This window comes from Bos javanicus, chromosome 16 (assembly GCF_032452875.1).
Source record: "Bos javanicus breed banteng chromosome 16, ARS-OSU_banteng_1.0, whole genome shotgun sequence".
Classification (NCBI taxonomy): domain Eukaryota; kingdom Metazoa; phylum Chordata; class Mammalia; order Artiodactyla; family Bovidae; genus Bos; species Bos javanicus.
Window position 1 is genome coordinate 47,940,479 of NC_083883.1, and position 27,303 is coordinate 47,967,781.

Genomic DNA, 27,303 nt, shown 5'->3' on the forward strand with positions numbered 1-27,303 from the left:
CCTAAGGGCAGGGGTGGCGCTTATTCAATTCTGTATCTCAGTGCCTGGCACAAGGCCAGGGCATACTTGTAGCATGAATGAATGGTTGCGTGAATTACTGAGACAGGAGCCTGAAGAGGAAGGCCAGCTGGGGCTGGGGTGATCGGGGAGGGCTACCTGGAGTAGGCAGGCTTTCCAGTTCTCCTTGAGCCCCTAGAGGGTAAGCCGAGGTAGAGGCAGTGAGGCCTCCGCGGGGGCGGAGATGCCCGCCGGCCCCGCCCTCACCGCGTCCCCGGCCCCGCGCCCTCAGGAGGAGGTGGAACGGGAGATCATCAAGCAGGAGGAGAACGTGGACCCCGACTACTGGGAGAAGCTGCTGCGGCACCACTACGAGCAGCAGCAGGAGGACCTGGCGCGCAACCTGGGCAAGGGCAAGCGCATCCGCAAGCAGGTCAACTACAACGACGCCTCCCAGGAGGACCAGGGTGCGTGTCTGGTGGGCAGGATCCTGCTGGCGGGGAGGACATCCCTGTGGCAGGAATTCCCGGGGCGGGAGAGAGTGGGAGCCGTGTGGAGTGCCTGAGCCGGGAGACGGTTGGAAGGCTTCTTGGAGAAGTGGGGCAGGTAGCTGGTGTGGGGTGTTGGGTTTTGCGGGGAACGAGATGGGTAGTGACTCAGTGACTTCACTGCTAGTGGTTTTAGTCAAGCCTCAGTTTCTCTATCTGTTAAATAGGGCCATTGATGGTTTAAGGCCTGAGAATGTAGTGTGAGGTTGTAAGGTTGTTAAGGGAGCTGATAGGAAGTGCACGGTGGCTGTTTTCATCATCACTGTTATTGGGCTGGGTGTGAGGGGCCCCAGCGGGCTTCTGCTTAAACAGCCCACTCTGTGCCCCTCTTCCTGACCCCCCGACAGAGTGGCAGGACGAGCTCTCAGACAACCAATCTGAATATTCCATTGGCTCTGAGGATGAGGACGAGGACTTTGAGGAAAGGCCGGAAGGGCAGAGTGAGTCAGGGCTGGTGACTCTGGGCTGGGGCCAGGCTGTGTGTCGGGGAGCTGATGATCAGGTTGGGGGTCCCGGGGGCATTGGAACCAGCATCCGTCCTTTGGAATAGGCCCCAAAGGGTCATGCTGTCTGGGGCATGTTGGGGGGTGGGGTGGGTCAGGACATCTCAGGCCCCGCTGAGGGCTTGTGGCGGGGCTGCTCCCCCAGGTGGACGGCGACAATCCAGGAGGCAGCTGAAGAGCGACAGGGACAAGCCTCTGCCCCCTCTTCTTGCCCGAGTCGGCGGCAACATTGAGGTGGGGCCCGCCTGCACCCCCACTTTCCCACTTCTCTTTCCTGGAATTTATCTCATCTTTCAGAGCAAAGAGCTTACCCCTGCTGCCACCCTGGGGTGTGGAGGAGGGACGGGAGGGTTAGGGTTACACTGGGTCACATGCCAAGTGAAGGTGGGGGGCAGGGACAGACCCTTGGTCTGGGCTGTGCCCCTTTGGGTCCTGCCCCAGGTGGAGGCCCCCCCGTCTCCCCCTGCTTCCCCCCTGCTCCCAAGTCTCCTCCCCTCCCTGTGTCTTTCCCCTCAACTCTGAATTCCCTGCTCCCCCACCCTGCTGCCCGCCTTGCCCAGGTGCTAGGCTTCAATGCCCGCCAGCGGAAGGCCTTTTTGAACGCCATCATGCGCTGGGGCATGCCCCCCCAGGATGCCTTCAACTCCCACTGGCTGGTGCGGGACCTTCGTGGGAAGAGCGAGAAGGAGTTTAGGTAAAGGGGCTGAGGTGGTGGCCCAGGGTGTGGCCGCCCACCCGGAATGGGCAGGCTCCTCTGGACGGGCCAGCACAGTGGGCGGTGTTACTGCCAGGCTGGGGGCGGCCAGAGAACTCACTGCTGTCTGATGTCTGGTAGCTGAAGTCCAGGCCTGGGTAGGGTTCCTGTGTAGAGAACGTGACCGATCACCTCTGCCAGGGCAGCTGGTGTTAACAGAAGCACAGAGGATCTGGGTTCTCCAGGGGAAGGGCTGTCCCAGGAAGGTCCCCTGCCCAGGGCCCCCTCTGTTCTTCCCTCGGGCTTGACCCAGCAGGCCTGGTTGGGAGGCAGGTGATGGGTGACGATTCCAGCCAGGAGGTCCCCCGGGGTCCTGCCGGCCCCCCACTCCCTGAGCCCCAGTCCCCCCCCACCCCAGAGCCTATGTGTCCCTCTTCATGCGGCACCTGTGTGAGCCGGGGGCTGACGGCGCAGAGACCTTTGCGGACGGCGTGCCCCGTGAGGGCCTCTCCAGGCAGCACGTGCTCACGCGCATCGGGGTCATGTCACTAGTTAGGAAGAAGGTGGGTGAGTAGCCTTTACTGGGCTTTTCCTGGTGGTCGCCCGTGGCCTGGGTGTGCCCCAGGGGGGGGTCAGCGGGCAGAGAGCAAGCGCTTGGCTGTCCAGGGTCTGAGTCAGCTTAGAAGGATGGACCCATCTAAGGGTGGGGAAATGGGCGGTGGTTGGGAGGGGACTGGAGGCCAGGATGACACGTGGGGATGGGTGGGGGAAGGGCTTGGCATGGGGGTCTGCGGTCAGCCTTGGGTGGAGTCGGCAGCCACCCCAAGCCAGGGACACCCCCCGTCCTGCCTGCCACCCCAAGGCCCTCACATATGAGCTGTGACCACCTCCCTTCTGCCTCGCTCCCACCTGCCCAGGTTCAGGAGTTTGAGCACGTCAACGGGAAGTACAGCACCCCGGATCTGATCCCCGAGGGGCCCGAGGGCAAGAAGCCGGGCGAAGTCATCTCCTCAGATCCCAACACACCAGTGCCCGCCAGCCCTGCCCACCTCCTGCCTGGCCCTCTGGGCCTGCCAGGTCTGGACTCCAATGAGGAGGGGCGGGCACCCAGGTCATGGCAGGTGGCAAGGCACCAGGAGACCCCACGTCCTCCTTACATCCCACCTCCACAAAGCTTCTAGCTGAACAAGTATCACTACCCTAAGAGATTTTCTTTTTAATGACAGCTTTGAAATGTAGTTCACACACCACAATATTCAGTCTTTGCGTGCGTGCTAAGTCACTTCAGTTGTGTCTGATTGTTTGCGGCCCTATGAACTGTAACCTGCCAGGCTCCTCTGTCCATGGGATTCTTTAGGCAAGAATACTGGAGGTTGCCATTTCCTTCTCCAGGGGATCTTCCCAACCCAGGGATTGAACCTGCGTCTCTTATGTCTCCTGCATGGGCAGGCGGGTTCTTTATCACTAGCGCCACCTGGGAAGCCAAAAGCCTTTAAAAGTGTATTACCAGTTGTTTCTAGCATATCCATAGGATTGTGCAGCCATTGCCTCTGATTCCAGGGTGTTTTCATTAACCCCCAAAGAAACACATGCTCGTTAGTAGTGACACTCGATTCCTTCTCCTCATGTCTGTCCCTGGCAACCACTGATCTTTCTGTCTCTGTGGGTTTGCCTATTGCGGACATTTCATGTAAATGAAGTGCACCGTGTGGCCTTTTGTGCCTAGCTTTCACTAGCATGTGATGTATTCCAGATTCATCCAGGTTTTAGGGTGTCAGCACTTCATTCCTTTTTGTAGCTGAATGATACTTGATTCCGTTGTTTGGATCCACCACGTTTTGTATATCCATTCATCAGGTGATGGATTTTGGGTTGTTTCTACCTTTGGCTATTGTGAATAATGTGGTGAGTAACATTGCTTTGAACTTTTGTGTTCAATTGGAAATAGGTGTTTTCATTTCTCTTGGGTGTATAGGTAGGAATAGAATTGCTGGGTCACCTGGTATAACATTCTGAGGAACTGCCAAACTTTTTCACAGTGACTACACCATTTTATGTTCTACCAGCCGCATATGAGGTTCCAGTTTCTCCACCTCCTGGCCAGCACTTATCTAACTTTTTGCTTATAGCCATCTTAGTGAATGTGAAGGGGGAGTCTCATTGTGGTGTTTTACTTACTTATTTTTGGCTGTGCTGGGTCGTCGTTGCTGCCTGGGCTCTTCTCTAGCTGCAAGGTGCAGGCTTCTCACTCTAGTGGCTTCTCTTGTTGTGGAGCACGGCTTCTCGGGCTTCAGTGGTTGCGTCACGTGGACTCAGTAGTTGTGGTTCTCGGGCTCTAGAGCACAGGCTCAGTAGTTGTGGCACACAGGCTTAGCTGCTCTGAGGTATGTGGCATCTTCCCAGACCAGGGATCGACCCGTGTCTCCTGCATTGGCAGACAGATTCTTTACCACTGAGCCACCAGGGAAGCCTGATGGTTTTGATTTCCATCTCTGGTGGCTGAAGACGTAGAGAATCTTTTCATGTGCTTCTGAGCTTTTTGTGCATCTTCTTTGGAGAAACATCATTTCACATCCTTTGCCCTTCCTTAATGGGTTATTTGTCTCTGAGTGTCTTTTTGGTGATCTGTGTGTTTATCTGGGTAAAACATCTTCTTCCCTGTTGTACCCCTCAGGCCTGGGGCATCCTGCCTGTCCCAGGTGACAGGTGAGGCCCCGAGAGGCTCAGCGCCTCTGAGGACATCCTGCTCCTGGGCACAGGTGCCCTCTGGAGGTGGACATGCCTAGTTTTCTTCCTGGCCATCTCCTGGAGGAGATGGAGAAGGCCCAGCCCTCCCCTGAGCAGCTTAGCCCATGAGCTCTGTTTTCTCATCTGTGATGTGAAGTTGGGTAGTGACCACCTCCCAGGGCTCCTCAGAGCATGTGGGCCACTGGCCCTTGGCAGTGACTCAGCATGGAAGAGGCAGGTGGCCAGCCAGCCAGCCTGAAAGCCAGGACCACAGCTGGGCCATGCTGGCTCCCAGTGGGGCCTCCACCCACCTCACCTACTGTTTCCAGATGAGAGGCCCCCACAGCCTGTAATTCTGTCCTATTGGCCCCTGGCTTTGACCTCACTGGGCCCAGGGTCCTCTAAGACTCTCCACATTGCTGGCCTGGCCCGGGCTCTTTGGCTTCCCTGGTTCACCTGTCCTTCTGCAGGTGCCTGGCCCAGGATCCTCTCTGACTCCCCATTTCCTGCCCTTCTCCCTTCTCCCACCCCAGCCCACCTGTCTCACCCTTCTCCCTTGTTCTTTCAGACAAAATGGAAGCCCCACTAGGCTACATGGATGAGAAGGAGGTGGGGGTGCAGAAGCCAAAGAAGCCCCCAGAAATCCAGGTAGAGAAGATGCCAGTGTCTGGGCCCCTGTGGGTGTGGGGTGGGGGCTGGGTCCAGGGACCTTCTCAGGTTTTGCCCTTGGCAGCTGTAAGCCAGGCCTCCCTCCTGGCTCCAAGTTTGAGCCCCCAGGACTGGAGCATAGTTGAGAGCAAGCACTGGGAACCAGAGAGTGGATTCTAAGCCCAGGGCCCCTTCCCTGGCTCCTATTGAGGTCCAGGCCCTGTAGCTCCCGAGTCTCTCCTCCCTAGGCCCTGCCAACTGCCCTGGACAGAGTGGAGGGAGAGGACAAGCAGGAGAGCTCAGATGGCAAGGAGAGGGCCCGAGAGGAGCGACTGGAGGAGATGGAGAAGGCCCAGCCCTCCCCGGAGCAGCTGCTGAAAGGTGCGGGCTTCCACCCTGATGGAGTGTCAGGCCTGTCTCTCCCTGGCTGGGTGGGGGACCATGCATTGCTGTGTCCTAGTGCCGTAGGGCCCAGGATGAGGCGAGAGCCAGAGGCTCAGCTCTCTGAGCTCAGTTCTTTGCATGTGGGCTTTTCCTACTGTACACGTTGGAGGTTATTGGGCTACATCTTATTAGTGACTAAAAAAAAAAAAAAGCACTATTTATTTGGCTACACCAGGTCTTAGTTGCAGCTTGTGGGATCTTTAGTTGAGGCATGCGAGCTCTAAGTTTTGGTATGTAGGATCTGTTCCCTGACCAGCGATTGAACCTAGGGCCCCTGCATTGGGAGTGTGGAATCTTAGCCACTGGATCTCCAGGGAAATCCCTGTTAGTGAGTTCTGAATCAATCACATTGTGGTCTGAACACATGAGTCTGTATGATATTGAAACCTTTTCTTGCTTCATGTGGTCAGATTTTGTAAATGCTCATGTGTGCTTGAAAAGAATATCTGTTCTTTTATTGCTGGATGTAAGGTTCTAAATATGTGCACTAGATCAGGGGTCCCCAAACTCCAGGATCTAATGCCTTATGATCTGAGATGGAGCCTATATGATAATAATAGAAATAAAGTGAACAGTAAATGTTATGCTCTTGAATCATCCCCCGGGTCCATGGAAAAACTTGCTTCCATGAAACTGGTCCCTGGTGCCAAAAAGACTGGGGACCGCTGCCTTAGATCGTTGCATTGTTCAGATTTTTTATATCCTTACTCATTTTTGGTTTGATCAGTCAAGTCTGAGAGGCTTATGTTAAAATCTCTGTGATTGTGGGTCAGTCTCTGTTCTCCCAAGGCCAGATTTGGCTTTAGTTTGGAATTGGGTTGTTAGGTGCATATTGGTTCAGGTTTTTTCTGATTTTCTGGTGAAGTGTTTATTTATTATGTAATAACCTTCTTATTCCTCCTGATTCTTTTTACTTTAAGGTTTATTTAGGCTTAAATGGATTGAGCTTACTTTTGGGCTTTTCTGGTGGCTTAGATAGTAAAGAGTCTGTCTGCCATGCGGGAGACCCAGGTTTGATACCTGGGTCGGGAAAGATGCCCTGGAGAAGGGAATGGCTACCCACTCCAGTATTCTTGCCTGGAGAATCCCATGGACAGAGGAGCCTGGCGGGCTACTGTCTACAGGGTTGCAAAGAGTCGGACATGATTGAGCAACTAACGCTTTCGTTTTCTTTCACTGAGCATAGTGCTTTCAAGGTTCATCTGTGTTGTAGCATGTATTGGAACTTCATTACTTTTTGTTGAGTATATTCTACCCTGTGGATACACATTTGTTTTTCCATTCATCAGTTGATGGGTTTTGGGGTTATTTCTGCTTTTTGGCTATTATGAATAATGCTGCTGTGAACATCCATGTATAGGTATTTGTGTGGATAGGCTTCAGTTCTCCTGGGTATATACCTAGGAGTGAAATTGTTGGATCGCTTGGTAACTCTCATATTTGGGGGACCTACCAGATTGCTTGCTGCAGTGGCTACACCACTTTACATTCCCACCCACAGTGCATAGGGTTCATTTCTCCATATCTTTGTCAACTGCTGCTGCTGCTGCTAAGTCGCTTCAGTCGTGTCCGACTCTGTGCGACCCCATAGACGGCAGCCCACCAGCCTTGTCCGTCCCTGGGATTCTCCAGGCAAGAACACTGGAGTGGGTTGCCATTTCCTTCTCCAATGCATGAAAGTGAAAAGTGAAAGTGAAGTCGCTCAGTCGTGTCTGACTCTTAGAGACCCCATGGACTGTAGCCCACCAGGCTCCTCCGTCCATGCGGTTTTCCAGGCAAGAGTACTGGAGTGGGGTGCCATTGCCTTCTCCGATCTTTGTCGACACTTGTTATTATCTCTCTTTTGGATTTTAGCCATCCTGGTGGGTGAAACGTCATAGCTCAAGTGGTTTTGATTTGCATTTCCCTTGTGTGTAAAGATGTTGAGTATCTTTTCAAATGTCATTGGCCATTTTTATATCTTTGTTAGAGAAATGTCTTTTCAGATCCTTTGTCCATTTTTCAATTGGGTTATTTATCTTTTTGTTATTGAGTTATAAGGGTTCTTTATAATACATGTTCCATATCAGATACATGATTTGCAGGTATTTTCTTACTTTCTTAAGTTTTATTTGTATAATTGAGTTTTAGGTTTATCTTTTGTTAAATAATATATGGTGGGACTTATTTTAAATCTAATCACAGAATCTCTATGTTTTAGTCAGCAATTTACTCTCTTTACATTTATTGTAATAGCTAGGTATCCGGATGAATTTCTGTTCTTATTTTGTGCTTTATATCACCCTGGCCTTTTCTTTTTTTTTTCTCCTAGCATCTTTTGGATTGATCAGAATTTCTTTCTATTTCCCCCTTTCATCTCAACTCTTTTGGAAAGTTTGCAGTCAATTCTATTTTGTATTCTTAAATTTTTAACATGTTGCCTCCTGAATATTATAAGGACTATAGGCAACTTTATCTCCCACGTGCTGTTACTTATTTCTAAACTATAATCCTTATTTAGATTTTCCGACCCTCTTAACAATTTTGTGTTTTCTAGTATGTTCACTGTTGCTTTGTTCAATGTCCTTCTTCCCAAAATATACCCTTCAATGGTGCTTTCAACACATTTCTGTGGATGGCAAATTTCTCTCATTGTATGTTATTTTTCCTTTATATCTTATCGTATTTTTCTTGAATAATAATTAGCAAAATTCAAGGTGGGTTAGGAGTTTTCCCTCAGCATTTTGAAGACGTGATTTCTTTTGTACTCTGACTTCCACTGTGCTGAGAAGGCCGCTCTCAGGGTAATTGCTGCTCCTTTGTAAGAAACTTGCCTTTCCTATCTTTCCTAACATGGTAAGACCATTTTTAAGACTTTCTCTTAGTCTTTGGTCTTGTATGGTTTTACTACAATGAAATTTTTATTTATCCTGCTTGTGACTGACTGTGATTCTTAAAGTTGAGTATTGTGTCTTCTATTGATTATGGGCAAATTCTCAAGTCATTCCCTCCTTGAATGTTATCTTTCCTCCCATTAAGTTTATTTTCTTCTGGAATTCCTTTTACTCATTTATTCATTCATTATCCGACAAATATGTTTTGAACACCCACTGTGTGTTGGGAGCTGTCCCAGGCATTGGGGACACAGACAGTGAACCAAAGCCAAAGCCTTCGCATAGAATTTGTATTGTACTGGGGGACCTAGCTGATCAGCAATAGACACAAGTAGATCTTGTTTAACAAAAGGCTCCAAATTCAACAAAGAAATGAAAGCAGGTACAAGATTTGTTTCTCTGCAAGGCTTTTTGAATCACTCTCAGATCTAGCTTCAGTTTTTACTTTCTTCATACAGCTGTTTTTAACCTATTTGTACTATTTTCTATGGTTGCACAGTGAATTATTACACATTTAGCAGCATGAAATGACACCCATGTGTTAGCTCATGGTTGCATGGGTCAGAAGTCTGTGGTGGTATGACTGGATTCTCTGCCAAGGGACTTGCAAGATTGAAGTCAAGGCATTGACTGCACTGAATTCTCATCTGGAGGCCTGGGGGAAAATCTACTTCCGTGGTCATTCTTGTTGGCTAACTTCAGCTCCTTGGGGTTGGAGGACCGAATCCCTCTTCCCTTGCTGGCTCTCAGCGGGGGGGCCTGTTCTTGGCATCTAGAAACTGCCTACGTTTCTTGCCGTGGGGCTCATTCCATCTTCAAGCCAACAGTGGTACACCAATCCCCACCATGCTTCAGATCTCTGATGTCCTTTTCTGTGACCATTCAGAGAAAACCCTGCTTTTAAGGGGCTGGTGTGATGAGGTCATGCCCACCTGGATCAGATCGGATCAGATCAGATCAGTCGCTCAGTTGTGTCCAATTCTTTGCGACCCCATGAATCGCAGCAAGCCAGGCCTCCCGGTCCATCACCAACTCCCAGAGTTCACTCTGACTCACGTCTGTCGAGTCAGTGATGCCATCCAGCCATCTCATCCTCTGTCATCCCCTTCTCCTCCTGCTCTCAGTCCCTCCCAGCATCAGAGTCTTTTCCAATGAGTCAACTCTTCGCATGAGGTGGCCAAAGTACTGGAGTTTCAGCTTTAGCATCATTCCTTCCAAAGAAATCCCAGGGCTGATCTCCTTGAGAATGGACTGGTTGGATCTCCTTGCAGTCCACAGGACTCTCAAGAGTCTTCTCCAACACCACAGTTCAAAAGCATCAATTCTTTGGCACTCAGCCTTCTTCACAGTCCAACTCTCACATCCATACATGACCACAGGAAAAACCATAGCCTTGACTAGACGGACCTTTGTTGGCAAAGTAATGTCTCTGCTTTTGAATATGCTATCTAGGTTGGTCATAACTGTCCTTCCAAGGAGTAAGCGCCTTTTAATTTCATGGCTGCAGTCACCATCTGCAGTGATTTTGGAGCCCAGAAAAATAAAGTCTAACACTGTTTCCACTGTTTCCCCATCTATTTCCCATGAAGTGATGGGACTGGATGCCATGATCTTCGTTTTCTGAATGTTGAGCTTTAAGCCAACTTTTTCACTCTCCACTTTCACTTTCATCAAGAGGCTTTTTAGTTCCTCTTCACTTTCTGCCATAAGGGTGGTGTCATCTGCATATCTGAGGTTATTGATATTTCTCCCAGAAATCTTGATTCCAGCTTGTGTTATAATCTCTGTCTTTTAAGGTCACCTGTGCCTTGTCACATGACTTGCTCAGGAGAGTAGAATCCATCAGATTCACAGTTCCAAGGATTATATACAAGGCTTGTACTCCAGGGGCAGGAAGTGTGGGAGGACACCTTAAAAATATGCAGTAAAACGTCTAACATATTAGCAATTGTGTATGTCATTTCTAGAGTTTTTAATCTAGCTTTTTCTGCTTCCTTTTTTTTGGACTTGTCTTTTCCTATGTATTCTCTTCCTTCTGTGTCTGGCTGATGGATATTGTTTTCTTTTTTAACAATTCTTATTTATTTAATTTATTTCTTTTTTGGTTGCACTGGGTCTTCACTGCTGCACACGGGCTTTCTCTAGTTGTAGCAAGCGGGGGGTTCTCTTCATTGTGGTGGGTGGGTTTCCCATTGCAGTGGCTTCCCTTGCTGCAGAGTACAGGCTCTAGGGCTCGAAGGCTCTAGTGGTTGTGGCTTGTGGGCTCTAGAATGGGCTCAGTAGTTGTGGCCCGTGGGCTTTAGTTGTTCTACAGCGTGTGGATTCTTCCCAGACCAGGGATCGAACCTGTGTCTCCTGCATTGCCAGGTGGATTCTTATCCACTGTACCACAGGGAAGTCTGGGTATTGTTTTCTGAGTTTCATTGGGGTGCATCTTCATCAGGAATTGTTTTATCCTTGAGAACCCATGTCACTTGGGTAGCAGGAATGTCCCCCTTTCTGTTTCCAGAACTCCGGGGCCTCGTGGTCTGACTGGTGGCCTGGCTAGTCTAGGGCCAGTGTTATGGCACAATGCAGATTCTGCAGCCTGCACACCTGTGTGTTGGGTTTGGCTCCTCACTGGAGATTTTCTGACCCTGGACTCCACATGGGAGCCAGGCCTCCACAACTTGGCCATGAGCTGGTGGATGACACTTTTCTTCCTTTGCAGAGGCCTAGTGGTTGAAGAGTGTTAGTTTTTGTATTTAATTCCAGTTCTCTGCATCTTTGGGGCCTCGCCCTTCCTGTTCAGTGTAGAGACACAGCTGGAGTCCCCCAGGCCTCTTTCTGGTGTCCACTCACCCCCAACGCAGGACCCCAGTGCATGCTTCTTGAGCTTTTAGTTTCCCTTCGTTTATAGAAAGTGAAAGTGTTAGTTGCTCAGTTGTGTCTGACTCTCTGCAACCTTATAGACTGTAGCCTGCCAGGCTCCTCTGTCCATGGAATTCTCTAGGCAAGAATACTGGAGTGGGTTGCCTTTTCCACCTCCAGGGGATCTTTCCAACCCAGGGATTGAACCTGGGTCTCCTGCATCGCAGGTGGATTCTTTACCTTCTGAGCCACCCAGGAAGTTCTGTCTTCATTTATGGCACATGATAATTTCCTTTAGTTTTGTGAGCACACCTATGTTTTGTTTTTTTTTTAATGTGATAGGTTTTGCCTGACATTTCTGGGTGTCTGTAAGAGGTGTTTTGTGTTGATGAAGCCCTGACATGTTGCCAGAACTTTGAGTCCTCTGGTTGTCACTACAGTAGAGAGGGTCTGGGGACTGTGCCTTGAGAGAAGTTTGGGAGAGACCGCTGCTGAGATGGGTGGGTGGAATGAGGCCCTGTTACCACCTGCCTCCCCAGTGGATCCTCCCAGATGCTACCTGTTGGACTCCTGAGTAAGATGCTAGAGTGGATTCCGTGAGTGGCTATAATACTATTGGGAAGCCACCAGCCCAGAGTCCCCGCTGCCCTCTGGACCCCTCCCCCTATCTGAACACCTTTTATCTTGCAGAAGAAGTGCTTCCTGAGAAGGAGAAGGTTCTGGACAAGCTGGAACTGAGCTTGATTCACAGCAGAGGCGACAGCAGTGACTTCAGGCCAGGTCTGGGGCTCTGGACTTTGCTCTGTCCCATGTCCTCCTTGGTCTCTTGAAGGAGCCATGAGGAGCCTTTTGAGCCTCCCCTTGGCCCCAGGCCCTGATTAGAGCTGCTGCATGGGAGCCTGGACTTGCCAGCCCTTGGAGGACAGACCTTCTACCTCCTATCTCCTGACCCCTCCTGTGGCCCTGGCCACCACTAGGAGGAAGGAGAGCTGGTCACAGAGTTTGGCCTGGAGCTTTGGGGTTCAGCTGGCAGCCTGTGTCCTTCTAAGTGTTGGAATGTTCTGGAACAGTTGCCCCCAGATCAGAGCCCCGAGGCAGCATTGCCACCCTTCAACATAAGCTACATTTTCACAGTCCCCCCCCGCCCCGCCCCATTTTCCCAGGTGGTCCTGACTTGGTGGTAGAGGGGCATCCAGGCCCAGAGCAGCCCTCCCTGCTCAGGACAGAGAGAGGGTCCTGCTGATTAAAACCCTTGGGGGCAGTGAGTCCCTTGTGGGTGGGGAGGTATGTTTCCCGCTTGCCTCGGGGTCCCCAGTGCTTGGTGGAGCAAGCCCTCCCCCCGGGCACTGTCTTTGGAGTAGACGAGTGAGCATGGGTCTGTCCTCCCCCAGATGACACCAAAGCTGAGGAGAAGGAGCCTGTTGAGACCCAGCAAAATGGTGACAAAGAGGAAGATGAAGAGGGGAAGAAAGAGGACAAGATCGGGAAATTCAAGTTTATGTTCAACATTGCAGACGGGGGATTCACAGGTATCGAGGGTGAGGCCATGGCGAGAGAGCTGCAGGCTTCCTGACCGTGGGTCCCAGGAATCTGGGCGGATGGTTGTTTGATACTAATGTGTGAATGGTTGACAAAATCCACGGTATAACCTTTCCCAGTGGCACTGGAACACTAAAGTGCTCGGGGTGGGGGTGGTGAGGGAGAGGCTTACCCGGGCCCACCCCTATGTGGGACGGGGGCACCTCATCCTGCTTCCCTCGGCTGGCTTCCCAGAGCTGCACACACTGTGGCAGAACGAGGAGCGTGCGGCTGTGTCCTCGGGGAAAATCTACGACATCTGGCACCGGCGCCACGACTACTGGCTGCTGGCGGGCATCGTCACGTATCCTTGGCCACGCCAGCGGGGCAGGGCTCCGGTCTGTCCCTCTGTGGGCCTCAGGGAAGGGTGTGGGGCTGGTGGGGGGCGGAGTCTGGGCTGGTGCTCCTGACCAGGTACCAAGGACCCTTTCCTGGTGGTGGTGATGACGACACTGACTGTGATCATAAAGGTAGCTTGTCCCTTTATACTCAGTACTCACTCCATCTTCACAGCAGCCTTCCCAAAGGGTTGCCACTATGATCCCCATTATATGGAGGAGGCAGTGGGTGCTCAGAGAGGCCAAGTGACTTGCTCAGGGACACACAGCCCTTCCATTTGACTCTACAATGAATGCTCCTAATTCCAGACCTCACCTCATCTCAGTGATGACACCTGAAGGGTGCTTCACCATTTAGGAGGGCTTTTATTCATTTGTTCATTCTTCAATTCCATCTTTACTGATGATCTACCATGTGCCAAGCATGGAGTATGCAGCCATGAATGAAACAGCCCCAAATCTCTGTCTAGCCGGAGCTCATATCCAACTAGGGGTAGATGGTGAAAAATATAAATTAGCAAAATGTGGGGCTCAGTGAACATGAAAAGGTGGGGGTGAGGCAAACGGAGCTTTGGGGATGTGGGTTGTGTTTAACGTGGGAAGGTCAGAGAAGGTGATATTTGAGTGCAGACCTTCCAGAGACAAGGAGAGGGACACACTACCTGGGGAGAGCCCCCCAGCAAAGCCGGCCTTGATGACAGTCTCGAGTGAGACTAGTCATTATAATGAGAGGTGGAAAGTTGTAGGTCAGGAGTCAGCAGATCTTTCCTGGGAGGGACCCGGGAGTGGACATTTCGAGCTTCACAGAGGACGCCTCCACTCTGTCAAGGTAGCAAAAGTAACCACAGTACGTAAACCAACAAGCATGGCCATGTTCCAATAAAACTTTATTTACAAAACCAGGCTGTGGGCTGGATTTGGCCTGCAGGCCACAGTTTACTGAGGTTACATTGCTTGGAGCTGGAACTTTCCTGGTGGTTCAGTGGCTTAAGATTCTGTGCTCCCAGTTCAGGGGATGGGGGTTCATTCCCTGGTCAGGGAACCAGATCCCACATGCTGCAACCAAGACCAAGTGCAGCTAAATAAATAACACACACAGAGTTAAAAAACAACAACAAAAAAAAGATGCTTGGAGCCAGCTTGCCTGGGTTCAGATCCCGACTCGGCCCCTCTCTAACTGTGGGCCCTTGGCAAGAAAACTTCGTGGTGTTTCTTTGTTCCCTCTGGCTGCAGGGGAGGCCCCTTCCTTGCCTGTCCCTAGCTCCTTGGTGCTCCTTGGCTCACAGCTGCATCATTCATCTCTGCCTCTGTTGTCACAGGGCCTTCTTCCCTGGGTATCTCTTTGTCTGTGTCCAAATTTCCTCCTATTATGAGGACCTCAGTCACTGGATTGGTGCCCACTCCACCCCAGGATGACCCTTTCTTAATTTAATTAATTGATTTTTTTAAAATTAATTGATTAATCTGCAAATGCCCTATTTCCAGCTAGGGTCACAGCACAGGTGCTGGGGGTTAGAACTCGGCTGCCTCCACCATCTGGATTTGGGGGATGAAGAAGTTTATCCGGTGAAGCCTCAGGCCCTGCCTGGGCCCCTGGGGGCCCCTGTCGGTGTCCGCTGATTGTCAGGTCACTGTCACCCACACAGTCCTCTTGCAGCCAAGGTTAATGCCTGTCTGGAAAGCGCAGAGCCAAGACGCCAGACCCTAGGCTGGTTCCCCCTCACCCCCTCCCTCCACCCCATGGCCAGGTTTGCCCTTAACGGCCCCCCACCTAGGCATGGCTATGCCCGCTGGCAGGACATCCAGAACGACCCGAGATACATGATCCTCAACGAGCCCTTCAAGTCTGAGATCCACAAGGGCAACTACTTGGAGATGAAGAACAAGTTCCTGGCCCGCAGGTTCAAGGTCAGTCCTTGGCAGGGGCCAGAGGTTGAGGGTTAGGGGGCTGCAAGAGGGTGGGTTATGGGACGGCCTGGGGCAAAGAAACGAGCAAGCATTTCTTATACCCCGCCTGTATATCCGGGTGTGGGCCAGACTGTCCATGAAAGGGAATCGTTGAGTCAACCAACAGGTGCTGGCTCCTTGCTCTAAAGCCAGACCCCGCTGGGCAAGCGTCCCTGCTCTGGGTAATGGGTGCAGAGGATCCAGCTTGGGGAGGGCTCTGAGGGGTGGCCAAGAGAGTGGACAACAACTGGGTGGGGAGGGGCTGTCTTCCTTCCTTCCTTTCTTTCAGAGCCCTGGCCGGTGGGAGTGGGTGCTGGGGGGGAGGCAGCCAGGCCAGCACTCAGTCCCTCCCCTCACCCTGACCCCCTCTCACCCCACCCCCACCAGCTGCTGGAGCAGGCGCTGGTCATTGAGGAACAGCTCCGGAGGGCCGCATACCTCAACATGACCCAGGACCCCAACCATCCTGCCATGGCCCTCAACGCCCGCCTGGCCGAGGTGGAGTGCCTTGCCGAGAGCCACCAGCACCTGTCCAAGGAGTCCCTCGCCGGGAACAAGCCTGCCAATGCTGTGCTGCACAAGGGTGAGTGAGCCCGTCCCCTGGAGATGGGCCCGCACCTTGCGGCGCCCAGTGGCTCCTTGGCAGTAGGTGGGGGCGTGGGGCAGGGGGTAAGACATCAGCCCCCAGGGCACCGCCTCCAAGCCAGATGGGATAGACTGTCACCCAGCCTCTGCTCTTACCTGCGGCAAAAGTGAGGCCCTTGCTTTTCTGGCCTTTTTCTGAAGGTCAGTGCCATGTAGGCCCTGGGTGGGGGGGTAGGTGATATAGCAGAATATTAAGTTGTACAGGCTTGCTTATTGGGCCCAGACAGTATGCTTTATTTCTATTTTTTAACTTCTTTTAGTGAAAGAGATAAGGACCCTTTAAAAGTTTTTAGTTTTTATTGACTTATAATTGATTTATACTGTTGTGTTACTTTCTGCTGTACAGCAAAGTGAATCAGTTATACATATAGATCCGACTCATTGGAGAAAACCCTGGTGCTGGGAAAGATTGAGGGCAGGAGGTGACGGGGATGGCAGAGGATGAGATGATTAGATGGCATCACCAACTCAATGAACATGAGTCTGAGTAAACTCTGGGAGATAGTGAAGGACAGGGGATCCTGAGCATGCTGTAGTCCACGAGGTCACAAAGAGTCAGATACAACTGAATGACTGAACAACTCTATTTAGATTCTTTTCCTATATAGGTTGTTACAGACTATTGAGCAGAGTTCCCTGTGCGGTATAGTAGGTCCTTATTGGTTATCTATTTTATTTTATTTTTTGAATATTTATTTGGCCGTGTCAGGTCTCAGTTGCGGCATGTGGGATCTTTGTTATGGACTCTAGTTGTGGTGTGTGGGCTCAGAGTTGTGGTGGGAAAGCTTAGTTGCTCTTTGGCATGTGGGATCTTAGCTACCCGATCAAGGATTGAACCCACATCCCTTGCCTTGCAAGGTGGATTCTTAACCACTGGACCACCAGGGAAATCCTTATTTTTTATATAGTACCGATATATGTCAATCCCAGTCTCCCAATTTATGTCAGTATCTTTAAACAAATTGTTCCTTTACTCTGTAATATTTTTAAGTGGTGAGGTTTCTTATCTCATTTTAAAGTTGGGGACATTGATGCTTAGGGAGGTGAAGTAATTGCCCAAGGTCTCCTGGGATTCAGACCTTTGACCCTCGTCGTCCTAATCCCGAGAAAGTGCCCAGGCTGGTTAGGGGAGGGTGAGCCAAGCTCACCCCGAGGGCCCTGGACTCTGTGGCCCTGGCTGTTTGGGAGAAGTTTCTCGAGGCCGCTCTGCTCCTGGGCTTGGCCAGGGCTGCAGACCTCCCTGGTCGCCAGGAGGCTGGCCGAGGGCCCGGAGGGAAGCCTAGTGTTGGGTCAGAGCTCCGGGCTCTCATCTTTGCAGCCCTCGGGGCCCCGGGAGAAGCTGTTTGGAAAACGGGACTCTGGTCCAGCGGGCAGGTCTCTGATGTGTTTGCTGGGAGGGCTGAGTGGGGGGCGCCCCCTGACGTCCGCTGCGCGGCGTGCAAGTCACACGGTAACACGGCCTTGTTAATAAGCACCGGCCTGGGCGTCCGCGTCCCAGCTCCTCCCCCTCCCTGTCTCCCTCCCCAGTCCTGAACCAGCTGGAGGAGCTGCTGAGCGACATGAAGGCGGACGTGACGCGCCTCCCCTCCATGCTGTCCCGCATTCCCCCGGTGGCCGCCCGCCTCCAGATGTCGGAGCGCAGCATCCTGAGCCGCCTGACCAACCGAGCCGGCGACCCCACCATCCAGCAGGTCAGGCTCGGCGCGCGCCCTGGGCCCCAGCCCCCCACGCACGCACGTCCTGGGCGCCCTGGGGCGGAACTCGGGCCGGTGCGGGACTTGGACCTTTAAACCTGAGTCCTTGCCTCCAGGGCGCTTTCGGCTCCTCCCAGATGTACAACAACAACTTTGGGCCCAACTTCCGGGGCCCTGGACCGGGAGGGATTGTCAACTACAACCAGATGCCCCTGGGGCCCTATGTGACCGGTAGGTGCCCGTCTGCTCCCTGGCGGCATGTGCAGGGGCGCCCGCGGGCCCCGCCCGCGTCCGCCGCCCCAGCGAGCCGAGCTTCCCTCTCTCTGCACAGATATCTAGCCGGCCCCGAGACCTCGCTCTGGTGCAGCGCTCCTTTCCAGCGGAGGTGAGGCCTCTCCAGGGACTCCGCCGTCCCTCTCCCCTCCATGGCTGCACCAGTCAGTCCCCACTCCCTGTGCTTATCCACAGCCCTGAGTCTGGGGTCCTCTGCTGCCTCTTGGGGCTTAGGGGTTCTTGCCCTTCCCTGCTGGGGACCATCTTGGGGCCGGTGTGTCTTCCCAGGCTTCCAGACACTCCCCTGGGAGGCTGGGAGGTGGGACATGGGCAGGTACATGTGGGGATCTCCGTTGCGTACACGGGTGTGTCTGTGTGCACATATGCAGGATGCGTGCATGTCCGTGGTAGTGAGTCGGGGACCATTGCCCCCAGCCTGGAACCCTTTTCTGCCTGCACTTTCCTGCTGGGTGGTGGGCGCCCTGGGACATCACCCCCCCTCCCCTGGCCACCCCAGCTTGTGCCCAGGACCAGGAGGGTGGCTCAGGGTGTGTGTGGGTCAGTGTCACTGGCTGGGAGATGGTTTTATTCGTGAGAAGCCACCAGTCCACTCTGGCCTCTTCCACCTGGCCGGCAGCCCCTGCTAAGCTGTCTGTCCTGGTAGAACCACTGCTTCAGGGTAGAGGCCCTGGGGTGGGGGTGGTTTCCAGATGGGCCCTCCCTGGGGTCCCCGCTTCCTATACTCCAGGTGTGGGAGGTCTGGGCTAGGAGCCCCTCTGGTTGCAGTTGGCTGTGACAGGTGGCAGTGGTGGCTCCAGGGTGTTGGGTGAACCCCCAGTGGGGATGTGAGCACCCAGCTCTGTGACCCATGACCCACCTCTTGCAGCCACGCCTGCCGGGCCCCCTGCCTGATCCCCACAGGAGAGAAAAGCTGCCGCCTTTCTAGAGCCAGGCCACCTGAGGACAGAAGGGGAAACTGAGTCACGCCATCACTGGGGACAAGACCCAGCCAGAAGTGCCACCTGCTCTTAATCCCAGTGTCTCCCACACCACCTTGGCTGGCTCTGCCAGGACGACTTCCTAGAAGAGATTTCGTTTCTTTGTACATCTTTTTGCACTTTCCTATTGAAGACTTGAACAAATTTGTCTTGATAAAAGTTGAGTGACGTGTGGAGGAGTCTGACATGCAGCACTTAGGCCTCTCTCTGTGGACGGGCTCCGGACCTGAGGGAAGCTCCCGGGAGCCCAGCCGCCGCCCTGGACTTGGCCTGGTTGAGGAGGACGTGGCGCCCGCCCTGGATGGGCTCTGTGTGCCCCTCTCCCCCGTCCCGTCTGCACCGTGTGACTGCCTGTACTCTGACCCTGGCCCAGTGGGGCCCCCCAGTGCCAGGTGGGTCAGAACTGGGGAGCCGCCCGGCCTGCAGGTAGAGACCTGGCTGGCGTCCAGGCCAGGCCAGGCCAGGCTGCGTCCTGCAAGGCTGGAGACCACAGGTAATGTGTTCTCTCTGTGGGGGAGAGGGCTCCATCGGCACGTGTCTGACCCTGACCCAGCCTGTCTCACAGGCCCCCTGGACTCTGTCGTCACTCGTGGAGGGTCTTTGGCACCTGCCGTGTGTGGCAGGTCACGGCATGTGCTCCCCAGAGAGAAGAGACGGCAGGTGTCAGCCTGGGGGCTGCTGGGGCCTTAGTCTCAGGCAGCTGTGGGAAGGGGCTTACTCTCCTGCCCCGGATGTGGCTGCTGTCCCAGCAGTGCTGAGAGTGGCCCCGGAGCCCCTGGTCCTGCCCTGTGCCCTGGGAAGCCCTTTATACCCACTCCCCATGTTGTCTTCTGGTGGCTGACATGGAGAAACCAGGCCAGCCGCCTGGAGCCTGGACTTATCCCTCCCCTGTCCCTGGAGAGGCCTTGATCCCAGCACTTGCCCCCTGGGGCAGGTCTGTGACGGCCCTCACTGTGTTCTTCAAAGGTTTGGGGAAAGCTTGGAGGCAGGGGACTGGATCCATTGGCCTGTCCAGTCCTCCCAACTGGAGTGTCCCCAGCCTCCTGCCCTGTTTGCTGCCAGGAGTGGCCTGCTGGAATCCCGATCGCCTTCCACCCAGCTGGTGGCGCCCTCTGATGGCTCCAGTTCAGAGGAACAGAGGGATGGGCCAGGACCTGGGTCTGTCCGTGTCTCATGTTCCCTCTGGCCCAGCCTCAGCCTGGAAGGGATTTCAGAGCCTTGACCAGGGAGCCTTGACCTTCCTGGAGTGGAGCCCTGGTGCAGAATCCTGTCCAAATGAGAGCCAGGGTGGGCCTGGATGGGGGGCACCATAGGGGGGCACCATAGGAGGGCTCCGTTCAGCTCCCTGGCCAGGACTAGGGCCGGGATTTGGGGGTGACTTGGGGACATGGGGCCATTGGCCAACCCTCCCAGAGCCCTCATCTATAAATGGCTCTCCCAGAACCCCTAAAGGACCGGACCACAAGGCCCCATTTATCTCCAGGCCGACTGACCCTGGCATTGTGGGTGGAGGAATGGGAGGCAGCCTGAAAGTGGTACACGGGTGTACGTGTGGCAGGACACGTGTGGCAGCAGGTGACCTCACCCTCCAGGAAGGGTTGGGTCACTCCTGCCCACTGTGGTTTCTCCAGTGCCACGTGGGCCTGTGTGTTCCTTGCAAAGGCTCTGGCTCAGGCCATGGGCTGGGTGACTGCCACGAACCCCCCACCCAGGGCCCCGTGACTGTGTCCTCCCAGGCAGGTGGTCAGTCCTGCGGCTGGGCTTGTGGGGAACACAGTGGACAGGTCCTGAGTGTCAGGGGACACCTGGTGGAGGACAGGGGTCTGCATCCCCACTGCCCAACTCCAAGAGCGGGTGGTCCTTTCCCCACCAGCCCTTGCTTCCCGCCCTCCCTCCGTCTCCTCCCTAGGCCTCTACCCTTTTCCACTACCAGCTGTACCAGGCACCAGGGATCGGCCCAGCCACCTGCACTGCCTGGTCCAGGAAGGGCTCAGCTCTCCAAGACCAGCACTTGGGAGGCCTGGGAGGGCGACTGCAGACAGCTGGGGAGTGGGTTTCTGGTTTTGGAGAGGAAAAAGGATCTAGAGAATGTTTTTTCTTGGTTTATCAGTTATCTCCCTCCCAGAGTTGTAGTGGAGTGTGGGGAGTGGGGCGTCTGTGCTCTCGGACATCTTCAGGCTGGTTTTGTTTTTGCTGTTGGCACAATGAGGGTTGTTGTGCAAGTGGAAGCCCCAAAGTGCCAGCCCCATTTTTGTCCCCAGCCACTTTATTATTTAGACCAGTGCTGAGTAGGCTTTCTGTTGAACCATCTTTGGGCACAGTCTCGGAGGGCATTGGCTCCTGGGCTCCCCGGTGACCACGGGAGTTTGGGTTGGACTGTGTCTGGGGGTCCCCTCGCACACGCCCACCACGGAAACACAACCTGAGACTCCCCCTGTGCACAGAGACCCTTCCTGCAAGCCGCCTTCAGAAGCTCCTTTGTTTTCTGCAAGTGATGACCATGGGCCCATCCTGCTGGTACTCATGACTGGGCAGGCACCTGCCCTCCTACTGGTTGGGGGTCCCTTCCCAGGGTCCTCTGGGGGAATCCCTGGCCCAGGTTGGGGGCTGACCGAGTCGCACCCCATGGACACCTGCAGCCTTTGCTCCCAGTTATTGGGTCCCAGGGATGTTGAGGGCCTGATGGGGTCGTGTAGAGGGTGGGCTTGGGAACCTCCAGAGTGGGGTGGCAGGAAGGAGCTTGGGTGGGAGGCGGGGGCTGAGGTTTTGGCCCGGCCACAGCCCAGTGTCCCGCCTCTGCACCTGCAGCTGTCCTCTGCTGATGACCCATCTCTGTTGAGGAAGCCGCCCCCCCCACCCCGATTTTATATTTCTGGAAGTTTACAGGTTGTGGTGCATCAGCCCAAAGTCATTGGCTTGTGTTTTGGGATTTTTTTCTTAGTTTTCAGATTTTTTTTAAACAAAGTATTTTTTTAGGTGCGATAACCCAGAAAGGGCCCGTTGGGTGTGTGTGTGTCCTGAACCCCTGATACCGAGGTGGGAGTCCGAGCCTCCTATGCTCCTCTGGGCCTGAGCATGAGGGGAGGGTCCCACCTGCACTGCCCCCCTCCCCAGGCGTCAGTGCGTGGGGGGATGAGGGAGCAGAACCCCACCCAGGCCTGCATCTGGCCCTGCTGAGAAGCGCCTGCCCCTTCCCTAGCACAAGCCCAGGCTGACAAAGGGGCCAGGCGCTGGGGTGAGTCGAGGGGGCGGGTCCCAGCCAGGAGCTGGAGCTGGAGGCTGAGCCCCTGTGCGCAGTGACCTATCCGGTCCTCGGGAGGATGTGTGGGAGGCTTGACAAGGACTGTACCTGACACCGTCCCCTTCACTTTGTACTCTGTGTGTATGTCTTGGTTTTCCGTGTTTTAATAAATCCTCTGGGAAAGGATTGAATCAGTGTTCTCCTAGCTTTTCACTGATCTAGGATCGGGGTGGGAAAGGATGTTGGGGGGAGGGGGTGTCTCCTGAAGCTACCTCTCACCTGAGAAGACACGGCCCCATGAGGCTGGGGGGCTTGCTGGAACGGAGGGCACCCGAGAAAGGGTGTTCAGGGGTGGTGCCGGCCCCTCCCCCCTGCATCCTGAAATCAAATTGCTCAGGAACACTGAGCCCCGTAGACGGGCCCGCAGGCCTCCCTGGACCCCGACCTCTCTGTCCCTGAGGGCCCAGCAGCCTGCCACCAACCTGCGATGGCAAGAGAGACTGTATTGGTGAGGGGGGCAGGCAGGGCATTCCAACCCCAATCACCTGGGACAGACTTGGGTTCTCGGTCCCCAGTCTTTGCTTCTCCCCCCAGGGCCCATGTCTCCCAACCTCCCCTTGGGTCCAGGCTCAGGATTTGGTCTGCTGGCCTTTAAAGATACCTCCTCCCACTGCCCTCGACCCAGCCCTGACCCTGAATACCCTGCAAAGGAGAGGAGCGGAGAGGAGCAGACCCTGACGGGCTTGGGTTTTATTTTGTCATTCCATAAATACGGCACTGTGTCTCCGCTGTGTCATTGGAAGCGCGAGGCGTACGGTGTCTCTGCCTGTGGGGGGGTGATGCAGTTAGCTGAGGAGCCACAGTCATTAAAAAAAAAGGGGGAGAGAAACAGCACATTATTTACACTGCCAGAGAGAACAGGAGACAGGGTAAACCCCTCTGTCGTTCTTGGGACCTCAAACTTGCTGTAGATTTGGGATGAAAAATGGTAGGGGCTGCATGTGTCCTTAGCAAGGAAGACTGGTTCCGCTCCCACGCAGACTGGGCCTTCTTCCCTGGTGGGGAACTCCCAAGGTGGACCCCTGGGGGCAAACTGCTTCCAGGGGAGGGTGAGAGGCTGGCTGGCAGGTGGCTGGGGACCGTGGGCGGGGGGGGGGGCTTCTCCTCAACAGGGTAGGGTGAGGATGGCTGGTCTCAAACCCAAGCTGAAGTTCAGGCTTCCCCTCCAGGGCCTGCCTTGGCCAAGCTCTTTGTCTCCAGGCTCTCCCTGCCCTCGAGCCCCACTCCATCCCTTCCTTACTCCAGCCTCCTCCCACTAAGTTGGGTGACCCTTCCTCAGGAAGTGGAGCCCCATCCTTCCATACCCACTTGCTGGGGGGGCGATGCAGAACTAGGTTGCAGACAGCACCCCAGGGCCTGGAACAGCTTGGGACTTGGTGCTGGGCATCTCGGCCTTGGAAGAGCATGGCCCTGAGAGCCCACGTCTCCCACTGGGCTTGTCCTTCCCAGATGTAAAGCTCATGGGGTGGGGCGGCAGGCCCAAACATGGGCCCAATTGCAAGCCCAGGTCCCTCTTCCATTGGTGGGTGGGCAGGGTGGCAGCACTGTGGAGGGGGCCCAGCCAGACTCCAGGGAGGGGCAGGTGACCTGGCTCCTGAGCGTGGCCAGCTGTTGGGACACTTGTGCTCTGCCTGGTGGACTGTAGCGTCTTGTCCTTGGAGCTAGGCCCCCCAACCCATGTGATGGTGGCAACTCTGTTGGGACAGGTTTGTCCCTCCTCATGCTCATTCGGGTGAAACTTGCAGGAGACTTGGTGAAGAAGACCCCCAGGGGTCTAGTCTACAAGAAGGGAGAAGGTTCTAGACTCCAGGGTCAGCACAAAGGTCTGGAGTGGAGGAAGTTGTTCTCCCCCCACCTTGTGGCTTTCCTAAAGTCAGTTTCCTAGGCCTCAGCTCTGCCAGGACTGGACGGTAGGCCTTTGGGAATAATGGCAGGGAGGTCCATGTCTGCCCAGGGGTGAGTGTGAGAATGTAGGGGGCACCCAGGGCAGGGGGCGCCCAGTGTAGGAGTCACCCAGGCCCATACACAGAAGGCCAGTGCATTCAAAGAGCCTGGCTCGGGTCCCCTGCACAGCCAGCAAAAGCTGGGGTGCCGCTCAGGACCATGGGGGCTGGGCCTGCTGGCTGAGGGCCCCTCCCCTCCTCTATCCCTGCAGTCCCAGGCCTGGCTGTAAAGGGGCTGACACTTCTGAAGGTCCTGGCCTCTGTCCCTGTCCCCAACCTGTTGCAGGCTGGGGTGTGGGGTGTGGAAAGGAATGATGAACTCCAGCCATCCCTCCCTCTTCAGAGGCTGTGTGAGGGTGTCCTGGGGGAAGAACCGCTGCCTCGCTGCCCTGGCAACAAGCTCTGAGCACCCCACCTGACCTGCTCTGAGCCCTTGCTGGGGACGCTGCTCCAGGGAGAGGCTACGGGGGTCTTCACCTGGACTGTGGGGGTTGCTGCCCAGGCCCTGGGCATGAAGCACAGAAAACCCCAGGAACCTGCCCTCACTGAAGGGTCCCAGAATGTCCTCTCTGCAGACCCCAAGGCCACCACCCTGGGCAGAGCAGAGGCTGGCCACCCCATGTGTGGTCAGCAGCCACAGTCAGCTAAGCATGCATGACCTTGGGGCCTTCCAGGCAAGGACAGAGGGGCAAAGGACTGGGCACCAGATGGGGAGGGACCCGGGCTAGAGTCTGGACACGGGCTCATTAGTTATATACGAGGAGGAAGTCAGTGGGGCGATGAGCTTGAAGTCAGACCCCTGACTTCCTGTGGGTCCACCCTGGAACAATCGAACCCCCTTGGATCCTTGCCTCTGCCAGCAAGGGTGGGGGTGGGGGTCAAAGGACAGCTCGGAAGGCCCCTTGGAGACCCAGTGAGGCAGGTGGTGTGGAGAAGGGGGTGTAGGAGAATCTGATGTCAGGCCCAATGACAGTACGTGGAGCCCTTGGCAAGAGGGGGGATGAGGGAGACCCCAGTGGGAGGCCCACCCCAACCAGGGCCCAGCTGAGGGGCCACAGGAAGAGCCAGACCTGGCTTCCTCTTCCCCTCCCCAGTACCAGGTGGGCTTCTTGGCAGAGGAGAGGCCAGCTCTGCCTGCTCCTAGGCCCCAACGGGTCTCGGCCTGGCCTGGACTTGAGTCTCTGAGATGGGGCGTGGCTGGGAGAAACGTCGTTTCTTGGTGGAAGATGAGCAGAGGCGGCAGGCTTGGGCGGGACGGCTCGAATGCCTTTGAATTGATGCCAACCCTCCGGCATGAATCTGACGTTAGTCCTGTGAAGCAGCAGGTGCCGTGTGGCAGCGACTTTTGAGATCTTCTCCTGATGACACGTTGGTGTGTTGCTTTGTTTTTGATGCAAACCACACTCTTGGCTTCAAAATAGCTTAAGCGAGCAAACAGAGAGGCTAGGAGGGAGATGAAACTGTCCAGGCAAATGGTTGGGGGCTTCTTAGGATCTGTAGTCCTTTTTGCTGTAGGGCTTATTGCCCAAAATACTATCGATCTCGTGGATGATGGAAGACGACAGTTTTGGAAGGACCTGTGTGCAAAGACGGGAGCTAGTCAGAATCAACCTGCAGACGAGGTGATGTGTAATGGAGCAGGACCTTATGGGGCCTTCCTGGTACAGACCCCACCCCTCCCATGTCCTCCATACCTGCCTCTTGTCTGTAGAAAGACTTTAACCAAAGAATAAATTCAATTGGAGAAGTGAGAAAATGCAAAAACAAAGAAAAGCAGTGAAACAAGACAATAATAATTGTGTAGCCATTAAGCAAAGTCAGGGGGACCTTTTAGTTCATCCTCAAGGGCTGTAGATTGTATTCTGAGCCATGTCCTTTGAGCTCTTCTGTAGATACTGAAACTCCCATCACGTGGAAGAAGTTAACAACATCACTACCAGACTGTAGCCATGACATGAACTGCTCCATCATGCACAATTCTGAGAACCAGCCTCAGAGAAATGGGAACAAACTGACCCTAGGACTGAAGATTGTGCGTGTGTGTGTTAGTCGCTCAGATTGTGTGTGTGTGTGTTAGTCGCTCACTCATGTCCAACTCTTTGTGATCCCATGGACTGTGGGTCAGGGGATCAGGAAGATCCCCTGGAGAAGGAAATGGCTACCCACTCCAGTATTCTTGCCTGGAGAATCCCATGGACAGAACTGAAGATTAATTGTGCTTAAAACAATTAAGATGACCCTGATCAATTCATGTTGATGTATGGCAGAAACTAACAATATTGTAAAGCAATTATCCTCCAATTAAATAAAAGGATGACCCTGATCAGATGATCGCATGATCAATTTCAAGATGACTGTTGGAGCTGACTGTGCTGTTCTGCTTGTAGCCACTCCTCAACCTGTGTACCCCTGAAACTCCCCTTTGAAATCTCTTGCTCCCTGATTGACAAGGGGAAGTCTGTTTGGGGACAGGAGTCCACCTTCTCCCCAGGACTGCTGGCCTCCTCAATAAAGATGTCTTTCCTTTTGCCCAACACTTATCTCTCAGTATTGGATTCTTGAATGATGAGCAGTCAAACCTCACTTCGGTAACAGGGAGACATTCTTCCAGCTGTCCGCTGGCCCTGGCCTGCCCCACCCTCATTGCCTGCAGCTTGTGGAGCAGAGGGGGCCTTGCTGCTTCTGTATTCCAGGTTTGTGCAGCTCTGCCCCTTGAATGGATGGACAGTGGCGGCATAAGATGCAGATTTCAGGACCTTAACATCTGATAATCCACAGCCCCAAACTACTTTTCCCAGCCCCCCTGACAGCAACACCCTCTTCCAGGTGACAAACCCATGGTTTATCCCCAGGATCTGCGCACTGTCCCACACTGTCTCACATCCAGTCTGTCAGCCAGTCCTGTCGGTCCACCTTCCAGAAATCTAGGACCCAACCAGCTGTCCATATGTACCAAGGTCATCCCTCACCCCTAGATTGTCATCAGTTCCCAGTGATCTCCCTGCTCCCCCTCCTGCTCCCCAACTCTTTCCTCCACTCAGCAGCCAGAGAGTGGGAGGCAGCCTTTTAAAATCTAAGTCAGACTGCCCCTCCTCTGCTCCCATCTCATTCGACCGTCGCCGAAGTCCTTAGAGGGCATGTGGTGCCCGGAGGACCTTTCCCTGCCCCTCTGCTCCAGGCCTCTGGCCTTACTGCTGTCCTGGGGTTGTGCCTACCTTGCACCTTTGTGTCAGCCTGGATTGTATTTGCACCGCCCACTCCTCATCCTTCAAGCCTTTGCTCACAAGTCACTTTATCAACAA

General features: G+C 54.2%; 2 protein-coding genes across 14 annotated transcripts in view; one reads left to right on the top strand and one right to left on the bottom strand.

Moving 5' to 3' along the window:
• CHD5 (chromodomain helicase DNA binding protein 5) overlaps positions 1-22,189 on the top strand; it is a 71,777-nt gene extending 49,588 nt beyond the window's left edge. For 2 of the 5 annotated variants that reach the window (XM_061382904.1, XM_061382908.1), the window contains exons 26-42: positions 290-464; positions 893-985; positions 1,194-1,282; positions 1,609-1,742; positions 2,161-2,305; positions 2,660-2,819; positions 5,038-5,117; positions 5,366-5,498; positions 11,975-12,064; positions 12,676-12,822; positions 13,058-13,166; positions 14,976-15,108; positions 15,535-15,730; positions 17,320-17,483; positions 17,603-17,717; positions 17,818-17,871; positions 18,646-18,690. In XM_061382904.1, the coding sequence (XP_061238888.1) occupies positions 290-464; positions 893-985; positions 1,194-1,282; positions 1,609-1,742; positions 2,161-2,305; positions 2,660-2,819; positions 5,038-5,117; positions 5,366-5,498; positions 11,975-12,064; positions 12,676-12,822; positions 13,058-13,166; positions 14,976-15,108; positions 15,535-15,730; positions 17,320-17,483; positions 17,603-17,717; positions 17,818-17,825 (1,971 nt within the window). In that variant the 3' untranslated portion in view covers positions 17,826-17,871; positions 18,646-18,690. Of the gene's footprint in view, positions 1-289; positions 465-892; positions 986-1,193; positions 1,283-1,608; positions 1,743-2,160; positions 2,306-2,659; positions 2,820-5,037; positions 5,118-5,365; positions 5,499-11,974; positions 12,065-12,675; positions 12,823-13,057; positions 13,167-14,975; positions 15,109-15,534; positions 15,731-17,319; positions 17,484-17,602; positions 17,718-17,817; positions 17,872-18,645 lie in introns of all 5 variants that reach the window. The other 3 variants (XM_061382905.1, XM_061382906.1, XM_061382907.1) reach the window with 3 other exon arrangements.
• Positions 22,190-22,720: 531 nt separating this feature from the next.
• KCNAB2 (potassium voltage-gated channel subfamily A regulatory beta subunit 2) overlaps positions 22,721-27,303 on the bottom strand; it is a 96,299-nt gene continuing 91,716 nt past the window's right edge. For all 9 annotated transcript variants that reach the window (XM_061382930.1, XM_061382926.1, XM_061382928.1 and 6 more), the window contains one exon: positions 22,721-25,578. In XM_061382930.1, the coding sequence (XP_061238914.1) occupies positions 25,489-25,578 (90 nt within the window). In that variant the 3' untranslated portion in view covers positions 22,721-25,488. The remainder of the gene's footprint in view (positions 25,579-27,303) is intronic.